At 36.4% G+C, this 26,538-nt stretch overlaps 1 protein-coding gene across 1 annotated transcript in view; it reads left to right on the plus strand.

The window, feature by feature from the left end:
• The first annotated feature begins 329 nt into the window (after window positions 1-329).
• The window catches only part of LOC100772408 (2-hydroxyacylsphingosine 1-beta-galactosyltransferase), a 42,220-nt gene continuing 16,011 nt past the window's right edge, over window positions 330-26,538 (plus strand). The window contains exon 1 of the mRNA XM_035450360.1: window positions 330-1,151. Coding sequence (XP_035306251.1) covers window positions 330-1,151 — 822 coding nt within the window. The remainder of the gene's footprint in view (window positions 1,152-26,538) is intronic.

Below are 26,538 nucleotides of genomic sequence, written 5' to 3' on the forward strand. Positions count from 1 at the left end.
ATTAAAAATAAGAAATTTTAATACTGTTTCATAGATAGTGTTCAAAGAAGTGTTATCACTTGTCTCTAGGCCTTGCAGAAGTTACTGTGTTCAAAAGTTCTTATTTACTGATTAAATATTGTATTTTTGGATTGGTCTTAATATATATTGTGTGTCACTTTCTTCCAATTCTCTACTTAAATAATAACTTTCTTCTTTGCAACATGTATTAGGCTACTTTTTAAAAGACTCTGATCATCATATATTTTGGAAAATACAATTTTTGTGATTGTTTTGAGTGGCTAGATGTCTATACCATTTTAAGTCATTTTCTGGTTGTCTTTGCAGCTATGAAGTCTTACACTACATATTTCATGCTCCTATGGAGTGCTGTTGGAATAGCAAGGGCTGCCAAAATCATCATCGTGCCGCCAATTATGTTTGAAAGCCATTTGTACATTTTCAAGACGCTAGCATCAGCGTTGCATGAGAGAGGCCACCACACTGTGTTCCTTCTTTCAGAAGGCAGAGACATTGCCCCATCTAATCACTACAGCCTCCAGCGATACCCAGGGATCTTCAACAGTACCACCTCAGATGCTTTCCTGCAGTCTAAAATGCGGAATATTTTCTCTGGGCAATTGACAGCAGTTGAACTGGTTGACATACTGGATCACTATACTAAGAATTGTGACATGATAGTTGGCAACCAAGCCCTAATCCAGGGTTTGAAAAAAGAAAAGTTTGACCTGCTACTTGTGGACCCAAATGATATGTGTGGATTTGTGATCGCTCATCTTTTAGGAGTTAAATATGCTGTATTTTCTACTGGCCTTTGGTATCCTGCTGAAGTAGGAGCACCTGCTCCTTTAGCTTATGTACCAGAGTTTAACTCACTCCTCACAGATCGCATGAACTTCCTGGAAAGGATGAAAAATACTGGTGTTTACCTCATTTCCAGAATAGGGGTTAGCTTTCTGGTTCTTCCCAAATATGAGAGGATAATGCAGAAGTACAACCTGCTGCCTTCGAAGTCCATGTATGATTTGGTTCATGGGTCCAGCCTATGGATGTTGTGTACTGACGTAGCACTGGAGTTTCCAAGACCCACCCTGCCTAATGTTGTATACGTTGGAGGAATCCTCACAAAGCCAGCCAGCCCACTGCCAGAAGTAAGGTTTGCTGAACTCCTTGGTTATTTTTTTTTTTAAATATAAGGGTCAACTTTTATTTTTGAAAGAAAAAGTATTGGTTAGTATCACTTTAAGAACCCATAGCTGATTAGTCCTTTTTATTTGTGGATCCTTCACCTCCCTGGAATCCATCTGCTTTGGGTAAGCATATCTATAGTATCAAGAGGCTCTCTGTCTTTTGTAGACAACAGATTGAATGGGAAACAGATTTTAAAGAAATAACTGTTGTCTATGAGTTGAATATACTTAGCTGTTTAGTTTCAAGAAGCATAATTTATTTTGCTTTTGATTAAACACTATTCTCAAATAGTATGCAGAGCACTCTGTTTTGTAAACTCAGTAAAAACAGAAAATAAAGGTACTCCTTTGGGAATTCATAATGACTAGAACGTTTCCATCCTACAGTAGAAATAAGTATTGATTTTAAAATAGGAAACTAATTTAAATTAATAACAAGTGTAACATTTTAAGAAAAGCATGCTGTAGCGGTTTCATTTCAAAGACAGAATTAATGGTACTCTAAAAATTTCTGGCTTCTCAAACCTGCATTTTTGTTTTTGCTAGTTGAACAATTAGGAAATCCGTTGTTCTTTAAATCTTTATTCCATCCTGTTTTGTTTTAATTAAACCTAAATTTCCATGAGTCATTTATGCATATATTAAAAAAGTTTTCTGACTTCATGGTAGCTTAGTATTTACAACAGTAGTAAAGCTTATATAATTTTATTTTCTCTCATTTCTGAAAATAGCCACCTGCACAAATGGTTGATTTCCACTGTGGGCACTAAATCAAAAAGTCTGTCAGGCCCTCAATGAAGAGAAAATGCAGATTGTCTTCTTTAGGTATTAACATGAAAAATGATCTCTGGGTACTATTTTCTTATGAGTGTAATCAAGTGACTGGAATGTAGATGTGAGACTTTTGTGATAGACCCATTGGAGTGATACTTATGAAATACCTTGGTATAGTCCAAGAGACATGGATGCACAAAAATCGCTGGCTTCATGTGTGGTGCAGTGTTAGCAAATTGAATTGATGAAGTCACTGGAGTGTCAAGGGCACAGCTGCACTAGCTACTGTAGATGATGAGAATTAACCTTAGCCAATCTCAGCTGGCTCCACACATTTATTTTCATGTTTCTATGATTCGCAGTCCTGAGGGAGCAGAGGTAAATTTCATGTGGATTCATGATGCCATCCCGTTATATTCAAGCTCTGAAATCCCCAATCCAGAAAACCTGGAAACACTAATTTATATTTATATATATAAAATAATTTATATTAATTTTGTACTCTTTATCTTCTCATTAACACTTAGTGTTGGTCAGTCAGAATCCTGTGAGGTTCATGTCAGTACAGTAGTATAGGCAACTTACTAAGTCTTCGATGACCAAAACAATCATTCAAATTCCCTGCTGATGCAAAGCTATTGGTCAGACTGACAAGCTGCTCTTTGAGAACCAGTTCTTTCGCTTCATACAACCTAAATAATCTGTGAATTATTTAATGATTCTATGATGAAATATTATTTCTGGAAGATACAGATTTTCTTTGCTTTAGGATGTACCAAACTCTGTATATATGTATCTACCTGTCAAGAACTAAAAACCATTTATTTCATGCTTTGTTTACTGTATTGTTTAAGCTTGTGACCTTAAATTCCATTTTCTGAAACTAAAATAATGACACTGAATTGTCAACTCTTATGTTAAGACAGAGTTAAGCCATGTTGATGATACCTCAGAACCAATGACATTTTTTTTTCCTTTTTTAAAATTTAAATTAGAAACAAGCTTGTTTTAAATGTCAATCCCAGTTACCTCTCCCTCCCCTCCTCCCCTGCCCCCCACCAGTCCCCATCCCATCTCCTTTCTGCTCCCCAGAGAGGGTGGGGCCTTCCATGGGAGAATCTTTAAAGTCTGTTATATCATTTGGAGCAGGGCCTAGGGCCTCCCCCCTTGCTTCTAGGCTGAGAGAATGTCCTCTATGTGAAGTAGGCTCCCAAAGTCCATTCGTGTACTAGGTATAAATACTGATACACTACCAGAGGCCCCAAAGATTAACCAGACCATCAAACTGACATCCTTAAAACCAATGACATTTAATCCTTCCCCTTGTTTTCATTTACAGGTATTTACTTTTGGCTCTGTGTCCAGGTTGTTATTGTTTGTCTGGTTGTTGTGATGTAGGTTTTTGTTTTTTTGTTTTTTGTTGTTGGTTTTTTTTGTTTGTTTGTTTGTTTTTTTGTTTGTTTTTTTTTTTTTTGGTTTTTCGAGACAGGGTTTCTATGTGTGGCTTTGGAGCCTATCCTGGCACTGGCTCTGGAGACCAGGCTGGCCTTGAACTCACAGAGATCCACCTACCTCTACCTCCTGAGTGCTGGGATTAAAGGTGTGTGCCACCAACGCCCGGCGTTGTTGTTTTTTAAGAAAGGATAGTTGGCATATAACCTACTGTGTAGTAGCCTTGAGTGGCCTCAAAGTTGTGATCCTCCTGCCTCAGTCTCTTGAATGCTGGGAAGATAGGTATGAACTGGCATATCTGCCTTGCCAAAATATATTTTGTAGAGCAGCATATGTAGCTATTTGTTGCAGTCATTTTTTATTACGAGATTTCAGAATTCAGTCAGAAGTCAGTTAATTACTTGGCTAATAGAGTATATGTTATGGAAAGTGGTATGAGAAGTGAAAGTGTTATAAGAGCAAGACAAATAAGCATGTCTTCCTATTCCCAAAATGCTCTTCTAGATTAAGGAGAACTTCCTGTTAAAGGGGCCATTGACATTTAACTGTAGTGTCTCCTTTGGTTTGTTTTTGACTTGGGGACTTGAGAGAATTATTATGTTCAGGTACAAGAGGACAACCAAATATCATTCATAAATAACTATTTTCCTGTTATTTTCTGCTTTTTAAAAAAATCCTTTGAATGAATCCATAATATGGTAAAGTAACCTTACTGAAATACATTGACCTGATTTTATAATTCAATGACTATAGCAACTGCTGAATAAATACCTTTTAGAATGGAATAGATTTGTGCACAATTAGAGAAAGGTCCATTTTATAATAGTTAAACATTTCATTTATATTCCTCTTTAAGAAAACACTGAGTTCAGTTTTTTTTAATTTTCTAGAAAGAATAATGAGTGATGAAATCAGCTATCATTCTAGATTGAATTATTTTATTTCATTTATTTTAATTGCACAATTATGTATATGTGTGTGTTCATGTGTGAAAATATATCCATGTGCTGTGGTGTATATGTAAAGGTAAGAGGACAACTTTCAAGAGTTATTTCTCCCTTTCCACTGTGTAGATCCCTGTGATTAAGATGTGATTAAGCTCAAGTCACAGGGTGGGCAGCAGATGGCATTACCTGCTGAGATGCCTCATCTAGGCCTGGTTTATTTGTAATCAAATTGTAAATGATTTGATAGTGAGGGTTGAACCATTGTTTTGTCTGTTTTTCTTAGCTTATGATATGTACAAGACAGTTTCTTTTTTCTTTCTTTTTTTTTTTTAAGGGGGACTTCAAGACAAGAGTTTTTCTGTGTAACAGTCCTGGCTGTCCTGGAACTCCCCTTGTAGACCAGGCTAGCCTTGAACTTATTGAGATCCACCAGCCTCTGCCTTCAGAGTGCTTGGATTAAAGGCGTGTGCCACCACTGCCGGCAACAAAACGGTTTCTTTATGACATTTTCATATGTAGTATATGCAATAACTCTGTCTCAGCCCATAGTTACCCCATTTCCAGCTGATCACTTTCGTCTTTTCTAATTCCTCTTTCCACTTATCTGTCCATATTTTAAAAGTTTCATTCACTGTAGATAAAATGTGAAAGAGAACATTTTGAGCCCCTTACATGCATTCTTATTTCTGGTGGAGTTTTGTTTGCAAAGTCAAAACCATGCACACCTTCAGTAGTTCATAAAAGATCATGTAAATGATCAGGGAATGGAAAAACACTGCTTTATAATTTGTATATTAATGAAACTTTAGTTATATATATGTGTATATATATAATATATAAACAATAATTAGGAATGACATTTGCTTATTAAAAATTATCATTCATTAGTTGAAAGACATCTAGGTTGATTCCAATGTCTGCTTCTTATGAAGACAGCAGCAATGGACATGGTTGGGCAAGTGTCTCTATGGTAAGATGTAGAGTCCTTTGAGCATTTGCCCAACAGTGTTATAGGTGAATCTTGAGGTCGATTGATTTTTTAGCTTTTTTAAGAACCTCCACATTAATTTCCAGGGTGGCTATACCAGTTTGCTGTCACTGATTAAATTCAGCATATGCTATCATTTGTTTTATTGATCTTGGCCTTCTAACTGGGGTAAGAAGAAATCTCAAAATAGTTTTTATTTGTATTTCCCTGGTGACTAAGGATGTTGAACAGTTCTTTAAATGCTTTTCAGCCATTTGTGTTTCATCTTTTGAGAAGTCTCTCTTGGTTAAGTTCAATACACCATTTTTGAATTACATTGTTTGCTTTCTTGATGATGAGTTTTTCTTTTTTTAGTTCTTTGTGTATTTTAGATAAAAAGAAAAAAAAAACTCTGTCAGATGTAAATTATAAAGAATTCCCCCTCCTTTCACTAGGCTGGTTTTCTGTTCAAATGTTGGTAAACTTTGCTGTGCCAAAGCGTTTGAACTTCCAAAGATCCAATTTATTGATTGCTAGTCTTAATGCCTGTGCTACTGGGGTCCTGTTCAGAAAATCCTTTCCTGTGCCAATGAATTCAAGTCTGTTCTTTACATTTTTTCCAGTCAGATTCAGGATGTACTCACACAGTGACACACACACAGGATCTTCACAGGCTCAAACCAGACAAAATCCCATCACTGACAAGGAGGAGTGGACACCAAGTCCCACCTATAACCAAGAATGTATTTGCAAATTATACCTGCTTGGAAAAAGAAAATCAGTTTTCTTGAATGGTTATACCTAAATCACACTTCAGGGTAGGCTCCATGCCTAGGAATAGTTAGGTAACTTAAAAGTCTCCTTGTTTTTTGTATGATTTTTTTTTTGTCTTGGTACTTTTTTTTTTGCGTCTCTTAATTCTTTATATAAATTTATACCATCAGGAAAATTTTGGATGTAGATAGGCTGCTTTCTTTTTTCAACTTTTTTTTTATTTGATTTAGAAACAGGATTGTTTTACCTGACAATCCCAGTTCCCTTCTCCCTTCTGTCCCACACTACCATCCTCCCCCAACTAAAACCCTATCTATCACATATCCTTTCTGCTCCCCCTGGATGGTGAGGCCTTCCATAGGGTGTCATCAGAGACTATTGTATCCTTTGGGATAGGGCCTAGGCCCACCCCCGTGTGTCTTGGCTCAGGGAGTATCCCTCTATGTGAAATGGGCTCCCAAAGTCCACACCTATGCTAGGGATAAGAACTGAACTTCTATAGGAGGTCCCGTAGATTTCCGAGGTTTCCTCACAGAAACCCATGTTCCTGGAGTCTGGATCAGTCCCACGCTGGTATTCCAGCTACAGTCTGGGGAGCAAGAGTTCCCTGATGTTCAGGTCAACTGTTTCTGTGGGTTTCACCACCCCGGTCTGGACCACTTTGCTCTTCACTAGACCTTCTCTGCATCTGGGTTCCAGTTAAGTTCAGTGATTAGTTGTGGGTGTCTGCTTCTACTTCCACCAGCTGCTGGATGAAGGGTATAAGATGGCATATAAGTTAGTCATCAATATCATTATCAGGGGAGGACATTTAAGGTAGCCTCTCCTCTATTGCTTAGATTGTTAGCTGGTGTCATCTTTGTAGATCCCCAGACATTTCCCTACTGCCTGATTTCTCTGTAAACCAAAAATGTCTCCCTCTATTATGGTATCTCCATTCTTGTTATCTTCTATTCTTCCCCTGATTCAACCTTTCTGCTCCTTCATGTCCTCTGCATCCCTCCTCTTCTTCCCTTCTCATTCTCCTAGCTCCCTCCCCCCTCTTCCCGTGCTCCCAATTTGCTCAGGAGATCTTGACCCTTTCCCCTTCTCCAGGGAACCATGTAGGTCTCTCTTAGGGTCCTCCTTGTTTATTAGCTTCTTTGGCAGTGTGGATTGTAGGCTTGTAATCCTTTACTCTATGTCTAAAATCCGCATATGACTGAGTACATACCGTGTTTGTTTTTTTGCGATTGGATTACCTCCCTCAGAATGGTTTCTTACAGTTCCATCCATTTTCCTGCAAATTTCAAGATTCCATTTTTTTTTTTTTTTTGTCTGCTGAGTAGTACTCCATTGTGTAAATGTACCTCATTTTCTCTATCCATTCTTCGGTTGAGGGGCATCTAGGTTGCTTCCAGTTTCTGGCTATTACAAATAATGCTACTATGAACATGGTTGAACAGAAGTCCTTGTTATATGAATGTGCTTCTTTTGGGTATATGCCTAAGAGTGGAATTGCTGGATCTTGTAGTAGACTCATTCCCATTTTCTTGAGGGGTCACCATACTGACTTCCAGAGTGGCTGTACAAGTTGGCACTCCCACCAGCAGTGGAGAAGTGTTCCCCTTTCTCCACATCCTCTCCAGCTGTCAATGAACTGTCATTGATGTTTTTGATTTTGGCCATTCTGACAGGAGTAAGATGGTATCTCAGTTGTTTTGATTTGCATTTCCCTGATAGCTAAGGATATTGAACACTTTCTTATGTGTCTTTCAGTCATTTTAGATTCCTCTATTGAGAATTGTCTATTTAGTTCTGTACCCCAATTTTTAATTGGATTCTTTGGTGTTTTGGAGACTAGCTTCTTGAGTTCTTTGTATATTTTGGAGATCAGCCCTCTGTCAGATGTGGAGTTGGTGAATATCTTTTCTCAGTCTGTCGGCTGCCATTTTGTCTTGCTGACTGTCTCCTTTGCCTTACAGAAGCTTCTCAGTTTTAGGAGGTCCCATTTATCAATTGTTGACCTCAGTGTCTGTGCTACTGGTGTAATGTTCAGGAAGCTGTCTCCTGTACCAATTAATTCAAGGGTATTTCCCACTTTGTCTTCTAATAGGTTCAGTGTAGCTGGATTTATGTTGAAGTCTTTGATCCATTTTGACTTAAGTTTTGTACTAGGCCATAGGCTTAGGTCTAACCGCAATCTTCTACATATCTGCAACCAGTTATGCCAGCACCATTTGTTGAAGATGTTCTCTTTGTTCCATTATATAAATTTGGATTGTTTATCAAAAATCAGATGTTCAGCATATAATAAATAAAATAAATATCATTCTTCTTAAATATTGAACCATATATGCAATTTTGTCATCTTTTTATAACGTATGTATCATCTTTGTATAATGGATGCTTTTTTGAATAGATTTTGTAAAATATTTGTAGTTTTACTTTTTAAGTTAAATTTCAGAATATAGGGAAATGTTTCAAGCTTTTAAAAACCTAATTTCATTTTGGTTAATTTCTCATGCCTATTTTATTTTTCTTATAGTTATTTCAGTATAGCTTTAAGTAAATAAGGCATGTCTATGCAATTTTTATATTTTTATGTAGTAATGAATGTGATCTATAATTTGGATCCCTTTTCTGTTTTAAAGATGGTGTATTTAACAGTTGAGAAGTGATTGCCATTAGAAACAAGAAAGGTAAAGATAAATGAATTCACTTCTCTACTAGACTGTGTATGGCTTTTTTTCCCCTTTTGATGGAATGCTAAAGACCCCTACTTTCATTTTTCAAAGTAATAATAATGTTTTAATATAAATGATATAGTTCATCCCACTAGATTTGCTTAGAAATAAATTTGAATGTTTTTCAAATTAGGATCTGATGTAACTCATGCTGTGACTTAGTCTACTTGTGATGGCAACAGAGGAAGGTCTTAATCAGGAGTTATATTCTATTTATGCTACAGAAATTTTCAACAGAGGCGAAAAGTTCTACTTTAGCTTTATTTGCATATTGTATATGTAATCTCTACTTACATTGATAACACCACTTCTTTCAGATGATTGGGACCTCAGTGTTGTACATCCAATATTTGAGTAATTTGTTATCTCTTTAAGAAGGCAGTATTAGGCACTACTGGTTACTACCAGTTGAGGCTTTACACAGCTGTGTACTTAGCATTTAATCATGCAAAGAATTTCTAATGAGAAAATCAGACTGGACAAAGCACACCCAGTGAATCTGATACAATGCCATTTTTGTTAGAGAAACATAAATAAATACTCCTCATACATTAGTGGTTTCATTAATAGTTATTTGTACTTGGTGTGTCAAGCAGACAGACATTAACAGAATGTCTTAACCTGCTACTAATAATTTATCACTTTAAATCTTTCATAGAAATTCAGGTTTCTCTTTAAAACACAACTAATCTTAGTCATATTTCAAATTAAAACAAAACTAATCAAAATGAAGCTAATCTTAGTCATATTTCTGCCTGTATTTGACCTTTATGTTCGAGATATTAATTTTCCTTTCAACAGCTTCCTCCCTTACATGTATGTAAACTGTCTCCCTATCTCCTCTCCCTTCTGTCACTGCTAGTCAGAGCCATGTAGCCAATAATCCCACTGTAGCAACCTCTGTCAAGTAACTTTGCATTGTCTCAGGCTTCCAACTGCCAGCTGCACTGTCCCTTTCACAAAAAGACCATATTTTTAACACTTGAATGCAGTTGTAGCAAAAGGAAAGGCAACTGAATTTGTTTATTGGAATATGGTAAGCACTGAGAACAACTGAATGTATTACCTTTCCAGGATAGTAAATATTTTATGGTGAAATTTGAGTTTGAATGACAGTAAGGTGTTAAGTCAGAATAATCAATACCAGCAGAGTAATTAGGCTGACTAGTAATAGAAAATAGTGGTTCAGGACAACTGGGTGAAATACTCTGGATGTCCCTGATGACAGTGTTTCTGGCTGATTAGAGGTGAGATTATCCCTGCAATGACTGGAGTTTGCTGGAGGATGTAAATTCTCAGCGTAAACAATTCACACTTGAGTCGTTGCAGGTAGATACAGCACTGGTGACCAGTGTATCTAACTTCCAGAACCCTTTAGGCCTGAGAAACAAATGCTAAATACATGCCATACTGAGAAGTTAATGTGTGCAGGAAAGGCTGCTGTTATTTTTCTCCGACATTTAGCCTTTGTAGACTAGCTGTCATTAATCGATACTGCCTGACCTGTGTAATATAAGGGAGAGGGGAGCCTGAGATCCAGATCCAGGAGTGTGAACCTCAGGTCTGCCACCAAGAACTGCTTTCAATTTTCATGAGGATAGAAAGTTCACATGGCCTTTCTAGACCAAGTGTTCTTCATTATAAAAAAATGATGATGATTTTGTCAATATTAGAAGCATTAGTTGTAGATCCATTGCAATATTTATATTTACAAACTATGGAGCATTTTATACAAGAATAAAAATATTACCATAGTGTTCTATGGCACTTGACATTATTATTTCAATAAATACATTATGTATTCTATAAAGGCAAGCTTGTGTTTTTAAATAACATTTAGTGGATAATAACCTAGAGCTTAAGTATATTTCTCATACTAAGTCAAAATAACAAGCCTTTTTCAGAGACTTATTTGAATTACAATTAAGAAGTAGAAAGTAAATCTAAAAATATTTGAAAGACTGGAATAAATGCTACCATGTTCAGGAATTGAAATTGATGTCTCTGACCCACAATAAGCCCCTTTCACATAATTTGCTTTCATTGTATATCTTCTAAATATCTCAGTTATTTTATTCCCAAACCCATGTAAGAGTAAAACAACTATATAGTAAAAAGAGATATGCTGAAGGTGGTAAAGAGGCACAACTTCTTTTCAGTTTAACTGTCAGAAAAGGAGAGAAACTCCTCTAGAATAACAAAGCAATCTGTATGATTCAAAAAGGGGAAAGGGACTTAGGTCACTTATAGTCATAGACCCAGAGGAAACCATTAACCACAGTGGCACAACTCATAATTATGTCCTTAATCTTGGAACTCTGGGCATTCAAGGAAGGGAGCACAGCACACCTTCTATCAGGGCTTCTTCAATAATAGGGTGAAGTAGTGACTTTTCTTGTTGGCGTGGCAAAATATCTGACAAAAGCAGCTTCTAGAAGTAAGGGTTTGTTGTGACTCATAGTTTGAGAATGGCACCCATCCTGGTGGGAATGGCCTGGTGTCAGCAGTTTGAGGGAGCTGGCCACATTGATTCTGCTGTCAGGAAGCAGAGAGGTGAATGCTTGAACTCAGCTTAATTTCTCCATTTCTGTACAATCTGAAACCTCAGCCTATGCAGTGGTGCCATTTCCTACTTAGAGTGGATCTTCCCAGCCCAAGTAACCTAATGGAGAATTCCATACAGAGATCTTGTCAAGAGGCTTGTTTGCATTTTATGATTCTAAATCCCATCAGATAGACAATCACGGTTAATAATCACATAGGCTTCCTGGAAACTGAAGGTTCCAGGTTGTGGCAGTCCACACAGGCTTCGTAATTAGGTGAAGAAATCCAGACTTACCCATCAACACAGGTCCAGTGTATTCATATTCAGACTGAAAAGTTTGTGTGAAACTAGGCTTTCGAGTTACAGGCTAACATGTATATCCTTATACATTCTTTCCACTAGATTAATATTACATATTTTAAAGTGCCAATGGATTTCCTGAGGTTACCTGTGTCATAGAGTGTGCACATATATACATACATATATATATATATCACATATATACATATATATATATATATGTATGTATATACACACACACACACACACACACACACACACACACACACACACACACACAGAAATGCATAGTGCTTGCTTTAAATAGTAAAAACAGCCTCCAGGTATAATTTTGATTATTGTAATTAAGCCAGAAAATAAAACTTAGAAGATTTGAAATCATTTGTTTATTCAGTAACACAGGATTTAGGGAAACAGATTAGTTTTGTTCTAAAGAAGCTTAAGTCTGATGAGGGCAAACACTACTAATCATATTAACTGAAATTTGGGAGTTCTGTGACATGTTAATCATGAACAACTGGGAATAAACAGGGATCATAATGAGCTTTTTCTGTGAGGGTCCCAGGAAGTTCACTGTAGTACTTATGCCCTTGGCTTCTGGAGCTGAACAGTAGGCATGCTTAGTAGGTTACACAGCCTCATTACACAATGCTGGGTAGAATAGTTAGGTCTTTGTTTTTTAATTAAATTGTTTTTTATATACATTAGAAACAAGCTTGTGTTACATTTCAATCCCAATTCCCTCTCCGTTTCCTCCTACCCTGCTTCCACTGACTCCCTATCCCATCCCCTTTCTGTTCCCCAGGGAGGGTGAGGCCTTCCATGGGGGATCTTCAAAGTCTGTCATATCATTTGGAGAAGGGCCTAACCCCCACATGTCTAGGCTGAGAGAGGATCCCTCTGTGTGGAATTGGCTCCCAAAGTTTACTAGGGATAAATACTGATCCACTACCAGAGGCTCCATAGATTGCCCAGGCCTCCTAACTGACATCCACATTCTGGGTCAGTCCTATACTGGTTTCCTGGCTATCAGTCTGGTGTCCATGAGCTTCCCTTGTTCAGGTCAGCTGTTTCTGTGGGTTTCTCCAGCCTGGTCTTGACCCCTTTGCTCATCATTCCTCCTTCTCTGCAGCTGGATTCCAGGAGTTCAGCTCAGTGTTTTAGCTGTGGGTTTCTGCTTCTGCTTCCATCAGCTACTGGATGATGGAGTTGTAACAGCAATAACAACAGCAACAACAAAAATCCATCCTACACAGGGTTTAGGGGCATTGCTATTTCCTCTCTACCTCATTATTTCTTTTCCTTTTTCCATCATTTCTATAGTAATTCATTAATGTCACCATGTACAAGGCTCTCAACCATGACACAGAGCAAGGGACTTTCCCTTTTTTTCTACTATGGCTGACATTCTAGTTCATTCTAACCTTTGTCATGCTGAGCAGTTTCTGTTTTATTAGAAAGTGCATCTTTCTCAGTAGTTCTTGTTTGGATACTAAATGCTGTAGTTTCATGACTTCAGTAGTTCCCATCCACTCTCTGTCTGTTTTTATCCTCACATTATGTCTTACTGTAGATTTTCTAGCTTGCAATCAATGCTCACTGAGCTGTATGCTGAAGGTTCTCTTCCTGAGGCTTTTGACTTGGATACTTTTTATAGAAGAAAATGTTCAGTCACTTACATATAAATCATTGACTTAGTTTATCTCTTTTAAACAATGTTTGCTGAGGGCCTCCATATGAAAGATTGCTGGATGGGGAGGGTGCAGAATAAGATACCTTAGTGCATGAAGCTTTCAGTAACCTCACATGTGATCTAGCCCTCCAGGATTGCAGTGCAGGGCCTCATTTGTGAAGAGAAAAGAAAAGGCATTCACCACTAGCTCTCTTCTACCCTTTTTACCTAACTCTACTCACTTCAACCATCCATTAACTATCAACAGATGCATATTCGTTGTCAGCCTATATAGTACAGATGCCTTGGCTGCATGAGGGATTAGCTAAACAGATACATGGATAACCTGCTGTCATCAAATATGTGTCTCTGGCTCTCTTTTTAAACATAGTGCCACTTATTAAATGTGGAAATGGTGGACATCTGGGATTTTATTAAATGTTAATGGATTTGTCATGAATTTCCCTATTTTTCTTTGTTTTGTTTTCTTACTCTTAATGTTTCTTATTTCCCCTTAGTAGCATCTGATTTAAAAAAAAAATCTCTGTATGAACTGATGTTACTTGGTACTAGAGTGAGAATAAACTGATGCAGGCCAACATGAGCTTTAATGCTTTCACTGTTAATTAGTTGTCCATCATTGTGAACTTATTTAAGTTTCTTGAACTACAACTCCTTTATCTCTGAAGTAAGAAGAACAATTTTGTTGTAAAATAGAGAAGATAAGTTCTGCTGAGTGGCTAGCTTTATTTTTGTGGGTTTAACATCATACTAGTGCATTTTCCATGTCACTGTTAAGATACCATAGATTGAGTTTTCAGATTATTTCATATTATTTATTTCTTTTAAAATATTTACTTATTTTACATCCCAACTCCAGTTTTGCTTCCCTGATCTCCTTCTGCTTCCTCCCACAATCCTCTTCCTCCTTTACTCTTAAAAACAATGGCAGGCCTCTGTTGGATATCAACAAAACATGGCATAGCAAATTGCAGTAACTTAAGCACTTCCCCTTGTATTAAGGCTGGGGAAGGCAACCTAGTATGAGGAATAGTGTCCCAAAAGCCAGCCAAAGAGTCAGAGACAGCCCCTGCTCCCAGTGTTAGGAGTTCCACAGGAAGATCTAGCTACACAACTGTCTTTATATATTTGAGGGCCTGGGTCAGTTGCTTACAGGCTCCATGGTTGATGGTTCAGGCTCTGTGAGCTCCCATGATCCCAGGTTAGTTGATTCTGTGGTTTTACTTATGATGTTTTTTGACCCTCTGGCTTCTACAATCCTTTCTCCCTCTCTTCAGCAGGATTCCCAAGCTCTGCCTAATGTTTGGCTGTGGGTCTGTATCTGTTTCCATCATATGCTGGATGAGTTATCTCTGATGACAATTGGGCTAGGCACCAATGTATGAGTATAGCAGAATATCTTTAGTCATCATAACACTGACATTTTTTTCTACCAGTCATGTTTAGTTCTATCCAAGGTGTCTGGGCCATCCAGCCTCTGGGTCCTGGCATGCCTGGCTGTGTCAGGGGGGCTCACTCTTGTGGCATGGGTGTCAGATTAATGATTACTAGAAGAGAAAAATTCCCAATGGCCCTAATTCCATAATATTTCTTGGGGGAATAAAAATTTATAGTTACTGACTCAAGTGTGCCCTAGGCACACCCAAAGTAAATCAAATATTTTTAAATGTTAAAAACATGTATTGTTACTCCAGGTTTATATATTGCCAAATTTTCTTTAACTTGAAGAGTTAAAGGATAGGCTACTTACATCTTGAAAACAAAGCCCTAGTTGTTGTGAAATTTTAATCATTTCTTTCATATTAATTTCCTTCCAAGAGTTCTGATAAACCTTAGAATATTGTTGAAAGAACCTGGCAGACAAATTTTTAATTTAATAGAGCATAGTACTTGAGGTGAATTATTTTGTAATGAATTTTGTCAGTTGATAATCATGGTGTAAATAGAACCACACAAGCCCTGCTTTTGGACAGTGTAGCTTTCTAAATAATGTTATTCCAAAACACAACATGGTTATAACTTATTTCTTCTCTACCTGTGGTAGATGCTGGCCCTTCTGTCTAGGTCCAGGATTATTTGTTTTCATAACCAAAGCCGTACTTTCATTTTAATTGTAAAAACCATAGACTCCAATTCTCAGGAGTAATGAGAAAGTAATTTTATAATTTAAAATATTATCCTAACAAACATATACTATTTTAAATACAGAAAAATGATTTCTAATACCTTCACATCACGGTGTATATCAGATAGAATTTTATTCTTACAACACTGTGACTGACTAATGTTACAGTAGTGTTAGGACCTGTGGTACAGGGCTGGTGAGTTTTCTCAGCATGATAGGCACTGGTTTCCAGGCATTACATCTAAGTTCCATGCCTGCACCTACATGATAGACATAGTAAACTGACTTGTTGTGTAGTAGAAGTGGGGAGATGGCTCAGTCAGTAAAGTCTGTGCTGCACAAGCATGAGGATCTAAATTTGGGTACATCCAAGTTAAAAAGCCATCCACAGCAGTGTGAATCTGCATCCAAGTTAAAAAGCTATCCACAAAAGTGTTTATCTTCAACCCCACTGTTGGGAGGAAGACAGGAGAAACCAGTGTAGGCAACTGGTGAGCTTCATTTTGGTGAGTCATCATGTTTAAAAAAGAAAAGGCAATCTGAAAAAGACACCTGGCATTGACCCTGGCCCCACATACCACATGTTCACATGGGATCACACAACACACACACACACACACACACACACACACACACACACACACCACACACACACACACACACACACACAAGCACACACCAGAATATATCAGAATACAAGAGTGAAATAATATTTTAAACAATTAATTGCACTCTTTTTCTATGACTTATCCCTTAATAGGAGCCTTGAAGATAATATGTGCCTTTTGAAATAAATATTTTCTTTATCATACACCAACAGAAGTCAAGTAGTAGACTTACAAACTAAATAGGCTTGACAGAGTGGACAAGCAAATTGAAGTTCTGCCTATTGAAATGTTCAGTGCTGAGTTTACTCAGCTGTCTATATGGGGTAGGTGATTCAACAACATGCATCTAACTTGTCAAGTGAAAATAAAGGGAGCAAAATATCTACAAGTCAAAACGGTGATTTAAAAATAGACTTAGTACAATAGCCTTATACTGAAAAGAAAGCATCAGTGAAGTTCTACAACCTAAGTTATAATCATATATACATCTTGCTATAAGGTAGATAGTAGATACTGATTTAAGTGCCTAATGTATTTTGCCCATGACATTATATAAAATGATTATAACTCACTCTATTTTGTTATGTATTCTATAAAATATTATCACAAGGTAGACTGTTGCTTTAAAGAATGGGAATAAACCCCTTTTGTGCTTGTTATTTTAATGATATTTTATTTTGTATGTTTGGTTACAGTCTGAGTTTAGAAACTGCTAAAGCAGGACTCTGTTGGTAAGAGTCATAGTTTTTCTGATTTGTTAATATTAAATAATGACAAGGTGTTTGTATACAAAATGATGACAATGGCTTTGTCTGTAATTAGAACCTCATGGTCAAAGGCAGAAATCAATGATTAAAATAATTTGGAATCTAGTAGTTATTCATATGTAGCCAGTGATAGGACACATGAATCACTTGAATTGTATTTGGAGCAATAGGTAGGAATATCCTTGACAAACAGCATTAAACCCTGCAATTTCAAGAAGCTGTCTGTGAGTTCTCTGCCTTCCTTTTGGTGCTAATAAAGAGGGAGCTTATGAGGATTAGAGAAATATGTTAGACCACATGCAGAGCTAATAATATTGAGGGGCTTTTAAGTAATGTTATTCTAGGGTAAGGTTCTGTTTCATAAATACCAGTATTTCCTTATATGTTGCTGAGCTCTGTTCACATACCTAGCATGTGCTCAGTAAATGCCTATTAGATTAGTGAATGCATTTGCAATTTTTTGTCAGTTTCTCAGGTAAAGAAACATTGCAAGTGTTGGTTAAGCTCTTCCGGTGAGCTAGAGCTTTGAAGGGTTTGAGGGACACAAGAGATAATAATACATTTCCTCCAAAGAATTATTTAGAAGAGAACTGGGTGTAAACACACATGAATGCAGAGATCGAGTTTTAGTCATACTTAATATGCATAATAATAAGAAATATTACATGAGATTCACAGTGGATCTCTAAATGAAAAGTAGCTTAGAGACACCTCTGGCAGATGCATTTAGATTTTACTCTTTTGCAAAATTTGCAGGTAAGGACCTAGCTTGTCATTCATGTGGCCCATGGTTCCTTTGTGGTATATTCTGATCATTTCTATTATTATGCTTTGAGGTTACTTGCTACTTTTAAAAAACAAGCAAACATACAATATGATTCTTGCAGATAGCTTCCCACTACCTGGAATCTGACACATACACATAACCCTGGCTCTCAGGAGGCTGAGGCAAGAAGGCATGAATCTAAGGCTAGTATATTAAGGCCATTTTGTGCTCAGTAGTAAAAAAGACACTGTCTAAAAGAAAGTAAAATGCCATGAAGTTTATTAGTGACATAGAACAAAACTGCTTTTTAGTGGGGAAAAATCCACTTAATTAATTAATTTATTTATTTATTTATTTTTACTGGTAATAATAGTATAGATGAAAAAAGACAACTATGGGAAATTTACTAGGGAAAGGGTAGCTCCTCATTTACTGGCACTGAATTAATATACACATCATTTGTGTTGCACAAAACAAAACAACACTTCAGCTCCAATTACTTGTGAGTTAAAAACGTACACTGCATAGAAGAACTGATAATCTTTGGCACAACAGCACCCAGAAAAGAGTTGCTGCTTTAGTAAGAAAAACTGTTTCCCAGAAGTAGTATTTATCACTTAGGGTTCCATGGGAGAGTTACACCTTACACAAAATGATATGAGTGATTCTTTTTGTTTTTAGTTTTGCTGTTTATTATTATTATTATTATTATTATTATTATTATTATTATTATTATTATTATTATTTGTTTTTGCTCTAAAGGTGGCAGAGAGCTAGCACCATCCTAGCTGCTTTCGAGGAAGGTCAGTTCATTAAATCAGACATTCTGGATAGGCATAAGCCTTAATTCTTCCCCAAAATGTGGGGTGAGAAAATATTTATAACAGGATTCCTATTAAGGCTTGCCTTCCATCATGCCATGACATGGGAAATGCCCAGAAAGTTTTTGTTGTTGTTTTGTTTTTGTTTAAAGTACATTGAAGCAAATTTGCTGTTTAGATAGCTTCCTGTTATCCAGTTCTTGTGAAAGCTTACAGGGAAATTTCTTGTCACAACAGTCACTTGGAAATGTAGGTCTGCCACAATTATGCACAGCCATTGCAAACTGTCTGGAGTTTGAGATCCAGAAGAATTCTTTGCAGTTTAGGAGCTTGACTATTAATTAAAAAAAAAAAACAAAAACAAAACAAAAAACACCTTCCTGTCCATAGGATTTATTCTGATCTCTTCATTCTAAGAATACATAACTAAAAACAGATGTCAGTAATCATCCTTTTTATAACCATGTTGGTAGTTGTAGAGATTTCATAAAATGTATCAGTTTTAATACATGAGAGTCTTCAGGAGAGTGTCACCTGAGGTTTCAAATTTGTATCAACTGTTCCTTCCCAAAGACCTTTAGTAATAGCTTCTGAATTTATTTTTCTTTCTTTTTTATGCTTGTGTGAGAGAGTTATTATTTATTATTATTTAGCTAACAGTTGAATAATAATAGCTAGTGTTCACTGAGAATTTTAATATACCTATTCCAAGCAGTTATGATAGATTGTCTTGTTTAAGCCTCATAGGTTCTCTATCGGGCAAGAACTGTTATGGTTTCATTTTACAGATAAGGAACATTAGGCTCAAGGAGTCCAAGTAACCCACAAAGGGATGGTAGAAGGCAAGACTTAAAACTTACACTGTAGAGTCTTAGACATTACTCTCCCTTCACCCTTATACTCTCTCATCACTCTTCCTATTGTGTTTTATTATTGATTTGCCCACGTTCATTGCCTTCCTCTAAACCCTTCCATATACCTCTCCTTGCTCTCTTTCAAATTCATGTCCTCTTTTAATCTTAATTGTTATATATGTGTGTGTATGTGTTCCTAAGTATGTGAATACAACCTGCTCATTCTTTATGTAATATTGCTTATCTGCAATGTCTGGGCTGACAATTTGTTGTTGGATAGCCAGTTGGTGTCCTGTTCCCTGGAGAAAACCATAGAGAACATTATATGACTCTTAATAGATTGTCTCATGTATAAGGTAGTGAATATTTTTTTAAGTTTAAATTTTATTTTATGTCTTAGTCTTTTGCCTGTGTGTATGTACGTGCACCAAATTTCATGTCTGGTGTCCATGGAGGTCAGGAGAGGACATCGGATATCTTGGGATAGGAAATAGCATGTACATGCTGGAAACCAAACTTATGTACTATGCAAGAGCAACAATGCTGAGCCATCTCACAGGATTCCTTTAATAGCATAGTGGGTAACAGTTCAGTCTTAGGGAAAAAAGAAACCCTCTAGGGTGGTTTGCTCACTCTTGGAAGAATCTGTAGCATCAACTTTATACCACCTTTCTTTTGAGACCCTCTCTTTTATTCCTCTGTGTTTTTTCCATGTTGAGTTCCTTTATTCTTCATTACTTAGGATGGAATGCCATTGCTACATATTTGAGGCTACCTTGAGCAGATCAAAGTGATAAAGTAACATTTATATGCAAGGAAGATGACGTATGTCTTTCCTATGATGGGGAAGTAGTATTTAAATGATTTACATATATTATTATACAGCAACAGTTTCTATAAATAGCCTTTTACTCATCCTCTTTCTCATTCCCCATTTGGTAGCTAAGTCAGATCCAGAGTTCATGATTGCTAGTCAGACTTCCTGTAGCAGTTTAAGGGAAAGACATTATTAGCTTTTAAGTACTGCTGTTATGGCACAAAATTGAGTTTTATTTACATATAATTTAGTTCAATTTTTCATGAATCTTTTTTGTATGCTTTTTATTTTTATTTAAATTAGAAAAATCTTGTTTTACAAATAAATCCCAGTTCCCTCTCCCTCCCATACCCCCCACAGACCCCTATCCCATTCCCTTTCTGCTCCGCAGGGAGAATGAGGCCTGCCATGAGGGATCATCAGAGTCTGTCACATCATTTGGAGCAGGGCCTAGGTCCTCCCCCCCCCCTCTTGTATCTAGGCTGAGAGAGTACCCCAAGAAAATACTTAGAAGGAACAAATTTAAACTTTAGTAGCAGTGTAGAAAGTAAAATAATAGATATTGACTAAATCAGGATGAAAACAAAACAAAACAAAAAAAGCAAGCAAACAAAAATACAAGCAGTAAATAGAGATAATAAATGTATCAGCAGGAAACAGTGCTTACTCACTGCAATGCTGTCTGACAGTTCCTTCTGTGTAGCATTGCTTTCTCTTCAATATTGCCAGGAGGTAGGGAATGTGCCCCTGAGACATATACATGAATTTCTTATCAGTGGATGAATTTCAAAGGCTTATGAACTGATTCCATTTCTCTAACTTTATTCTAGTGAGTAACTTTAAATAGTCTTTGCATTGTGGAGTATATGGCCACACTGGCATTTTAGAATTAAAGCCATTGGACAGAAATTTAAGAGATGTACATCTTTTTCTAATGGCCTCCTGTTAGTTAATAAGTTGCCTTGATTTCTTTGTTACTAACCTGAAAATAATAAGCTTTTCATTTCAATTAATAATGCTGGGGATGGTGCTAAATTATCATGTACAACTTCTGTTCCATCTGTTCCTGCAAGTTACCAATATAATATAAAGGTAATCTAATTTTAAAGCAATTCAAATAATCTAGAAACTAATATTAATTATTTGCATTCAGTACACACCACAGAGGATTGAATTTGCCCAGCTGGGTAGACCCAAGAAAACCATATACTCTTAACCATTCTTCATCAGCATGACATACCCATACACATTACTGAAAATAAGTGGCAATATGTAATCAAAGTGTATTTATGTCCTGTCAAGGGCTTTCTGAATCCCAGCATTGTGTGCCTGTGCAAAGAAGTGAGTAGGGAGTTGGCTCCATCCTCTTTACTTTCCCTAGAGGGCTGTTTTTATCTGCAGGATCTTAATAGCCTTGATTATCCCTCCATTGGAAACTTCACTTTTGCTTTTGCTCATTGGAATGAGCATTAACTAGCCATGTTAATGTTAATTAACTTAGCTTGAGCTTTCTAGAAAACATGATCTTTCTGGGCTGAAGTATTTCCAGCTAAAAGTTGAACTGCTAAGGAAGGAAAAGAAATGAATATTGCTGAGCAACTAACTTCCTTTCTCCTGTAGTGATATATTATACCTCTGTATTTTATGTAAAATAAAACGTATTTTGCTATAACATTATTTATGATATAAATGACTATTCTCAGAATGGCCTTATGTTATATGTGTCCCATGGGATACACTGTTTTTATCTCCACTTTGAAAGCTGATTTATATGTGGTTATTTAAATTCATTGAACAGTGATTTATTCAGTGAGTAATGGTTTAAAATTGTGAACTATTCATGTAAAGTGGTGGTGTTTTGGACCAGTGGTTTTTTAAAACACTTAATTGGTATGCAGTGATTTTCCCCAAGATGAGTTCACAGCAGAGGTTCTGCCCTAGGGATCTGAGGTGTTAGCATCATTGATTCCCTCTGCCCAGGGGGCCAAAGGATGTGCAGTGACTAGCTGTGTGGTTACACTTACTGCCTTTGGAATTGTGTTATGCCTAAATGGCCTGTAATCTCACCTGCATCGTGTCCTCTGGGACCATTATAGTCTACATGGAATTTTTCAACATCCAAATCCTTCTTTTGTATGAGGTGTATTTTAAAAGTTCATATTTTTGAAACAGTTACTACCTCACAAATATACTGATACCATTTTTACATTAAAATATGTGCTCTTAACTATTAATGAAAAGCTTATCTAATATTATGATTGCATTTGTTGGTAGATTTCTAAATCTATTTTGAGGATTATTCAGTTTTCAGTAATTTAATTGTCAGGTAAGGGATGTAGTTGAATCAACTCATGAATTCAGGGATTATTTTAAAATTTAAATTCTCTATAAAATGCTTTTTAAAGATTATGCTCATTTCTTTCTTTGGTCTAGCAAGGCATTTCTCATAAATATGTGCATTTTCTTTCTGTTCTACAGTTCTTTCTACTGTTACGCTTTGGACATACTTTAGTACATAGTTAATTTTTTTCATTTTTTCATCTTCTGCCATCCCTTCTGTTTTAGGAACATACCTTTTCCTGCCTGAAATTGACCTCTCTCAAACTTCCTAACTTTGTTCATCCTGAGGAAGGCTCAACCCCATTTATTCCTTCCTTGTAGACTATGACTATGACAAAATGTGATGAGACATTGACATTTCTACCCGTATACCTTTTAATTATAGCTATTGATTTAGAGGGGCATGACACATATTCTTTTTCTTTTAATTTTGCATTCTAATGGGCAGCTTCCTGAAATAAGATATATCATGAGAACTTGCAAACATTTAGTCCTAAATAGACTGAAAATTTTGATTGAACCTAATATGTCTTGATTGTGAATAAAGTGTTCTACTAGAATGTTGCTAAAGCTGTTTTTCTTTCATCATGTTTCTCTGTTATCAATGTAACAGTTATACAATGCCATTTAATTTCATGAAAAAAATTGGTACTATTTCAAGATTTAAAACAATGATAGAATTGTAGATAAAAGATCTTATTCTCATATTGAAATACTCCAATTGGGAGTCCTTGACTTTGTTCCACAAGTTCACTCAGATGCTCCCTGTTAAGAAAAAAATTTGTCCAAGGATGCAACAAGTTCATTGATCGATGATGCCCAGGAAAGGCAGGGGAGAGAACATGAATTTGATGTCCAGAGATTCATCTCTCCACTGTCCCTTATTATTATTTAATTTAAATAATACTTTAATGTTGGCATACAACTTGACTTTTCCTAAATTACCAGATACAGCACTATTATTTGGGGAAAATGCACACTGATTTCTGAAAAAAAGTACAAATAGATCTTTAAACTGTTTAATAAGTTGGTAGTGTTGTGCATAAATTTATAAAATTAATGAAGCTCTGTAAAAGACTAGAGAAAATATGAGGCATAAGACACATCTTGGATGAGTTTGTAATTGACTGGATATAAATTACAGAATTTTATTATTCTTGATACTTTGAAATTCAAGGAAAATATCGTCTAATAAGGAATATGATAAATGTAAATAACATATAAGCAGTTCATGTACAGTGCATGTAGCAAAGAAGAAAAATGAATACATGATTAAACTTGGCAAGATGAGGTAAGGACTGATACAGTACATAGCTTGTGAGCTGACTTTGAACAACTTGTTGAATTTGGATAAATGAAAACACTGTCATGGGCAGAGAAGCTGTAAGCAATGTCCCTGAGTTGGCAAGAATGGAATACACTGAGAGTGAACTACAGTTAGAATAAGGAGTAAAGAATATGTGAGCCATGGATGAACCATCAACATTTTGAGTTCTCATGAAGTAAAAAGAAGGCATTGAGAACTTGAACATTGGGCAAGGATTAGAGATTGAGTAAAACTGTTGAATATACTGGTTTAAATCAGGAAGTAAACTTTCATGAGAGGGCTCAGGAACTAAGTCAAGGGAATAGGTGAGAAAGCATATCATTTTGTCTCCTCAAAGATAATTTGTCACTTAGAAGTCTCTACCTTTCCTACAGTATTAACCGAATGATTTGGTCTTAGACTATATGAAGAGCAGATTAATTCACATTTTTAGTGTTATAGAATTAGCTGTGTAATGCATACTGTCATTGGATGTTCTTGCCAGTAATTTCCATAGGGTACCCAGCATTGCTGGTTGTGGTTACAGTGATGTTGGAGACTAAATTCATTTTTCATTTATATAGTCATTACTGAATCCAGATAGAATTCTTTCCTTAACCTGATTGTCCTTTTATTTTATGAATAGAGTGAGATTTATTGCTTTCTTTATGTAAGGTTATGCATGGAAGATTACACAGTCTAGCAGGCTGTTACTCATCCTGAGATCAGTGTACTCATTTTCCATACCCTTCTGGGTTTCTAACTTCATTATATAAGAACACTTATCTAAATGAGGAGCAGGGGGTGGGAAGCCATGTATTAAACAGTCAATCATACAAAAAAAATGGACCAAAGACTTCTCTCTGCTTCTTCATGTCATACAAGGTTCAGCTGAGACAGGAACACTGGAGCTAATGGAAATATCCCTTGAAGTCATGGATATTTGGTCTTTTTCTAGCAGAAGAGGCACTATTTCCAAAAGCATCTGAGAAAAACTGACTTAAGTTTCATCATCAACCTGGGGAGATGCATTTGAGTGATTTACCTTGGAAATTATATGTTAGACTAGTTTTAAAGGAACTCTCCCTTTTCTGTTTCGCTCTATACTGGTTTATAATTTAGAAACACCAAATACCCATATCATAATATTGGAAAAAGAATTTCTAATATTTATGATTAAGTTCTTATGCTTCTAGTGCTTTTGTTTTTACTATTTAATTTAATTAACTCTAAATGTGTTACTAAAAGGTTCTGGAAATATTTAGCCTACAGCCTGGAATTGACTGTCATCAAATTATTTCTGTAGCAGTTCCACTTTGAAATCAGGGGGAGTTAAGATAGAATCCCCAGATATTTAATGTAAGTACACTTTCTAAAATTTAACATTTATTTTCAGGGAATCCATTTGGCCAGAATGCGAGTAATACAGCAAAGGCAGTGTTAACTCACTGATAATGAAAGCGAGGAAGCTGAGCTGGACTTTGAACAAGCAGTCAGGAAGCCATATCTTGCTCTTTTATATTCCTGGCGTGTAGTCCCTTGCATATAAAAGGTGGCCAATAAAAGTTTGTTTAACTGTGATTGGATCATTGATGAAATGAATATGCCTGCAGATCAAATAAAGGCACTGTAACCTTTCCCTTTGGACTATAAGTAGTATACGTGTCCATTTTTTTTTTTTCAGCATACTTTTGCCACTTACTCTGACAGGAGATTTAGGAGTGTGTATTTCAGGCTGCACAGCTGTGCTCTGTTGTCATTCAGGAAGAAAGGTGCCTCTTCTGCATCGTCTCTTCCCTCTTATGCATATACTCATTTCAAATCAGTTTCCAGATCTCTTGCCTTCTGACATCTCTTGAATCTTTGCTTACATCTGTAATGTAAAAGGATTTATGTGTCATTTTGAGAGACTTGTATCTTTTCTGATCAGTTTCCTCTTTAGTATCTGTTGGTTATGCTGTGGTGCTTTGCACAGCACCCCAGCACCTTGCTGTGCTCATGTCCTTGGGATGTCCAAAATGCTTGTCTGCAGTTTGTTGAAGGTCTGAAGAACCTTGAAAATTTAACACTCTTTAAAGGGTTTCAGATTTTGCTTACTTCTAATTGTAACTGTGCTGGTAAAAATTAACGCCTGTTGGAAAGGGGAAAAAAGATAATACTTCAGCATCTTGGTAAGAATGCATGTATCTTTCAGGGTTCTCTCATTCTCTCGAATGTCTGACTCAGCCCTCACTTGACACTGATGTCTCTATTACATCTTTAGGTTAGTTGTTCCTTAAACACCTGGATGAACTTGGAAAGCATTTGAATTTTCTAGAAAACTTCATGACCTGATTTGCTATTGCACGGAAACATTGTGCTATTTTCTCCTTATGTATTATAACTAGGTTTGTCCTGAGGAATTTAAAATATGCTAACAAAATATAAAGAAAATACCTCGTTTTAGAAGGACAATCTTATCTTTTCTAGGGGTGCATGTCTTTTTATCCCATAATTTATGTATTCTTTATTAGAAATCTTGACTAGGAAAAAAACAGGCCTGTTTTTAGCTGACAAAGTACTTTTTAAATATTTGATCCCATTTAATCGCAACATCCTGTGATGTATTGCCTGCAATTGTGGAGGTGAGGAAGCCAGGCTTGCAGTGACTTGATTAATGTCACACAGCAAGTGGTGGAATTGGACTTTGAGGAAAATCTTCTCCTAAGCATGAAAACAGTATTTGGTCCATGCTCATTTTGAGTAGTAACTTTTATATATTCATTT

This window comes from Cricetulus griseus (genome assembly GCF_003668045.3).
Source record: "Cricetulus griseus strain 17A/GY chromosome 1 unlocalized genomic scaffold, alternate assembly CriGri-PICRH-1.0 chr1_0, whole genome shotgun sequence".
NCBI classification, from domain to species: domain Eukaryota; kingdom Metazoa; phylum Chordata; class Mammalia; order Rodentia; family Cricetidae; genus Cricetulus; species Cricetulus griseus.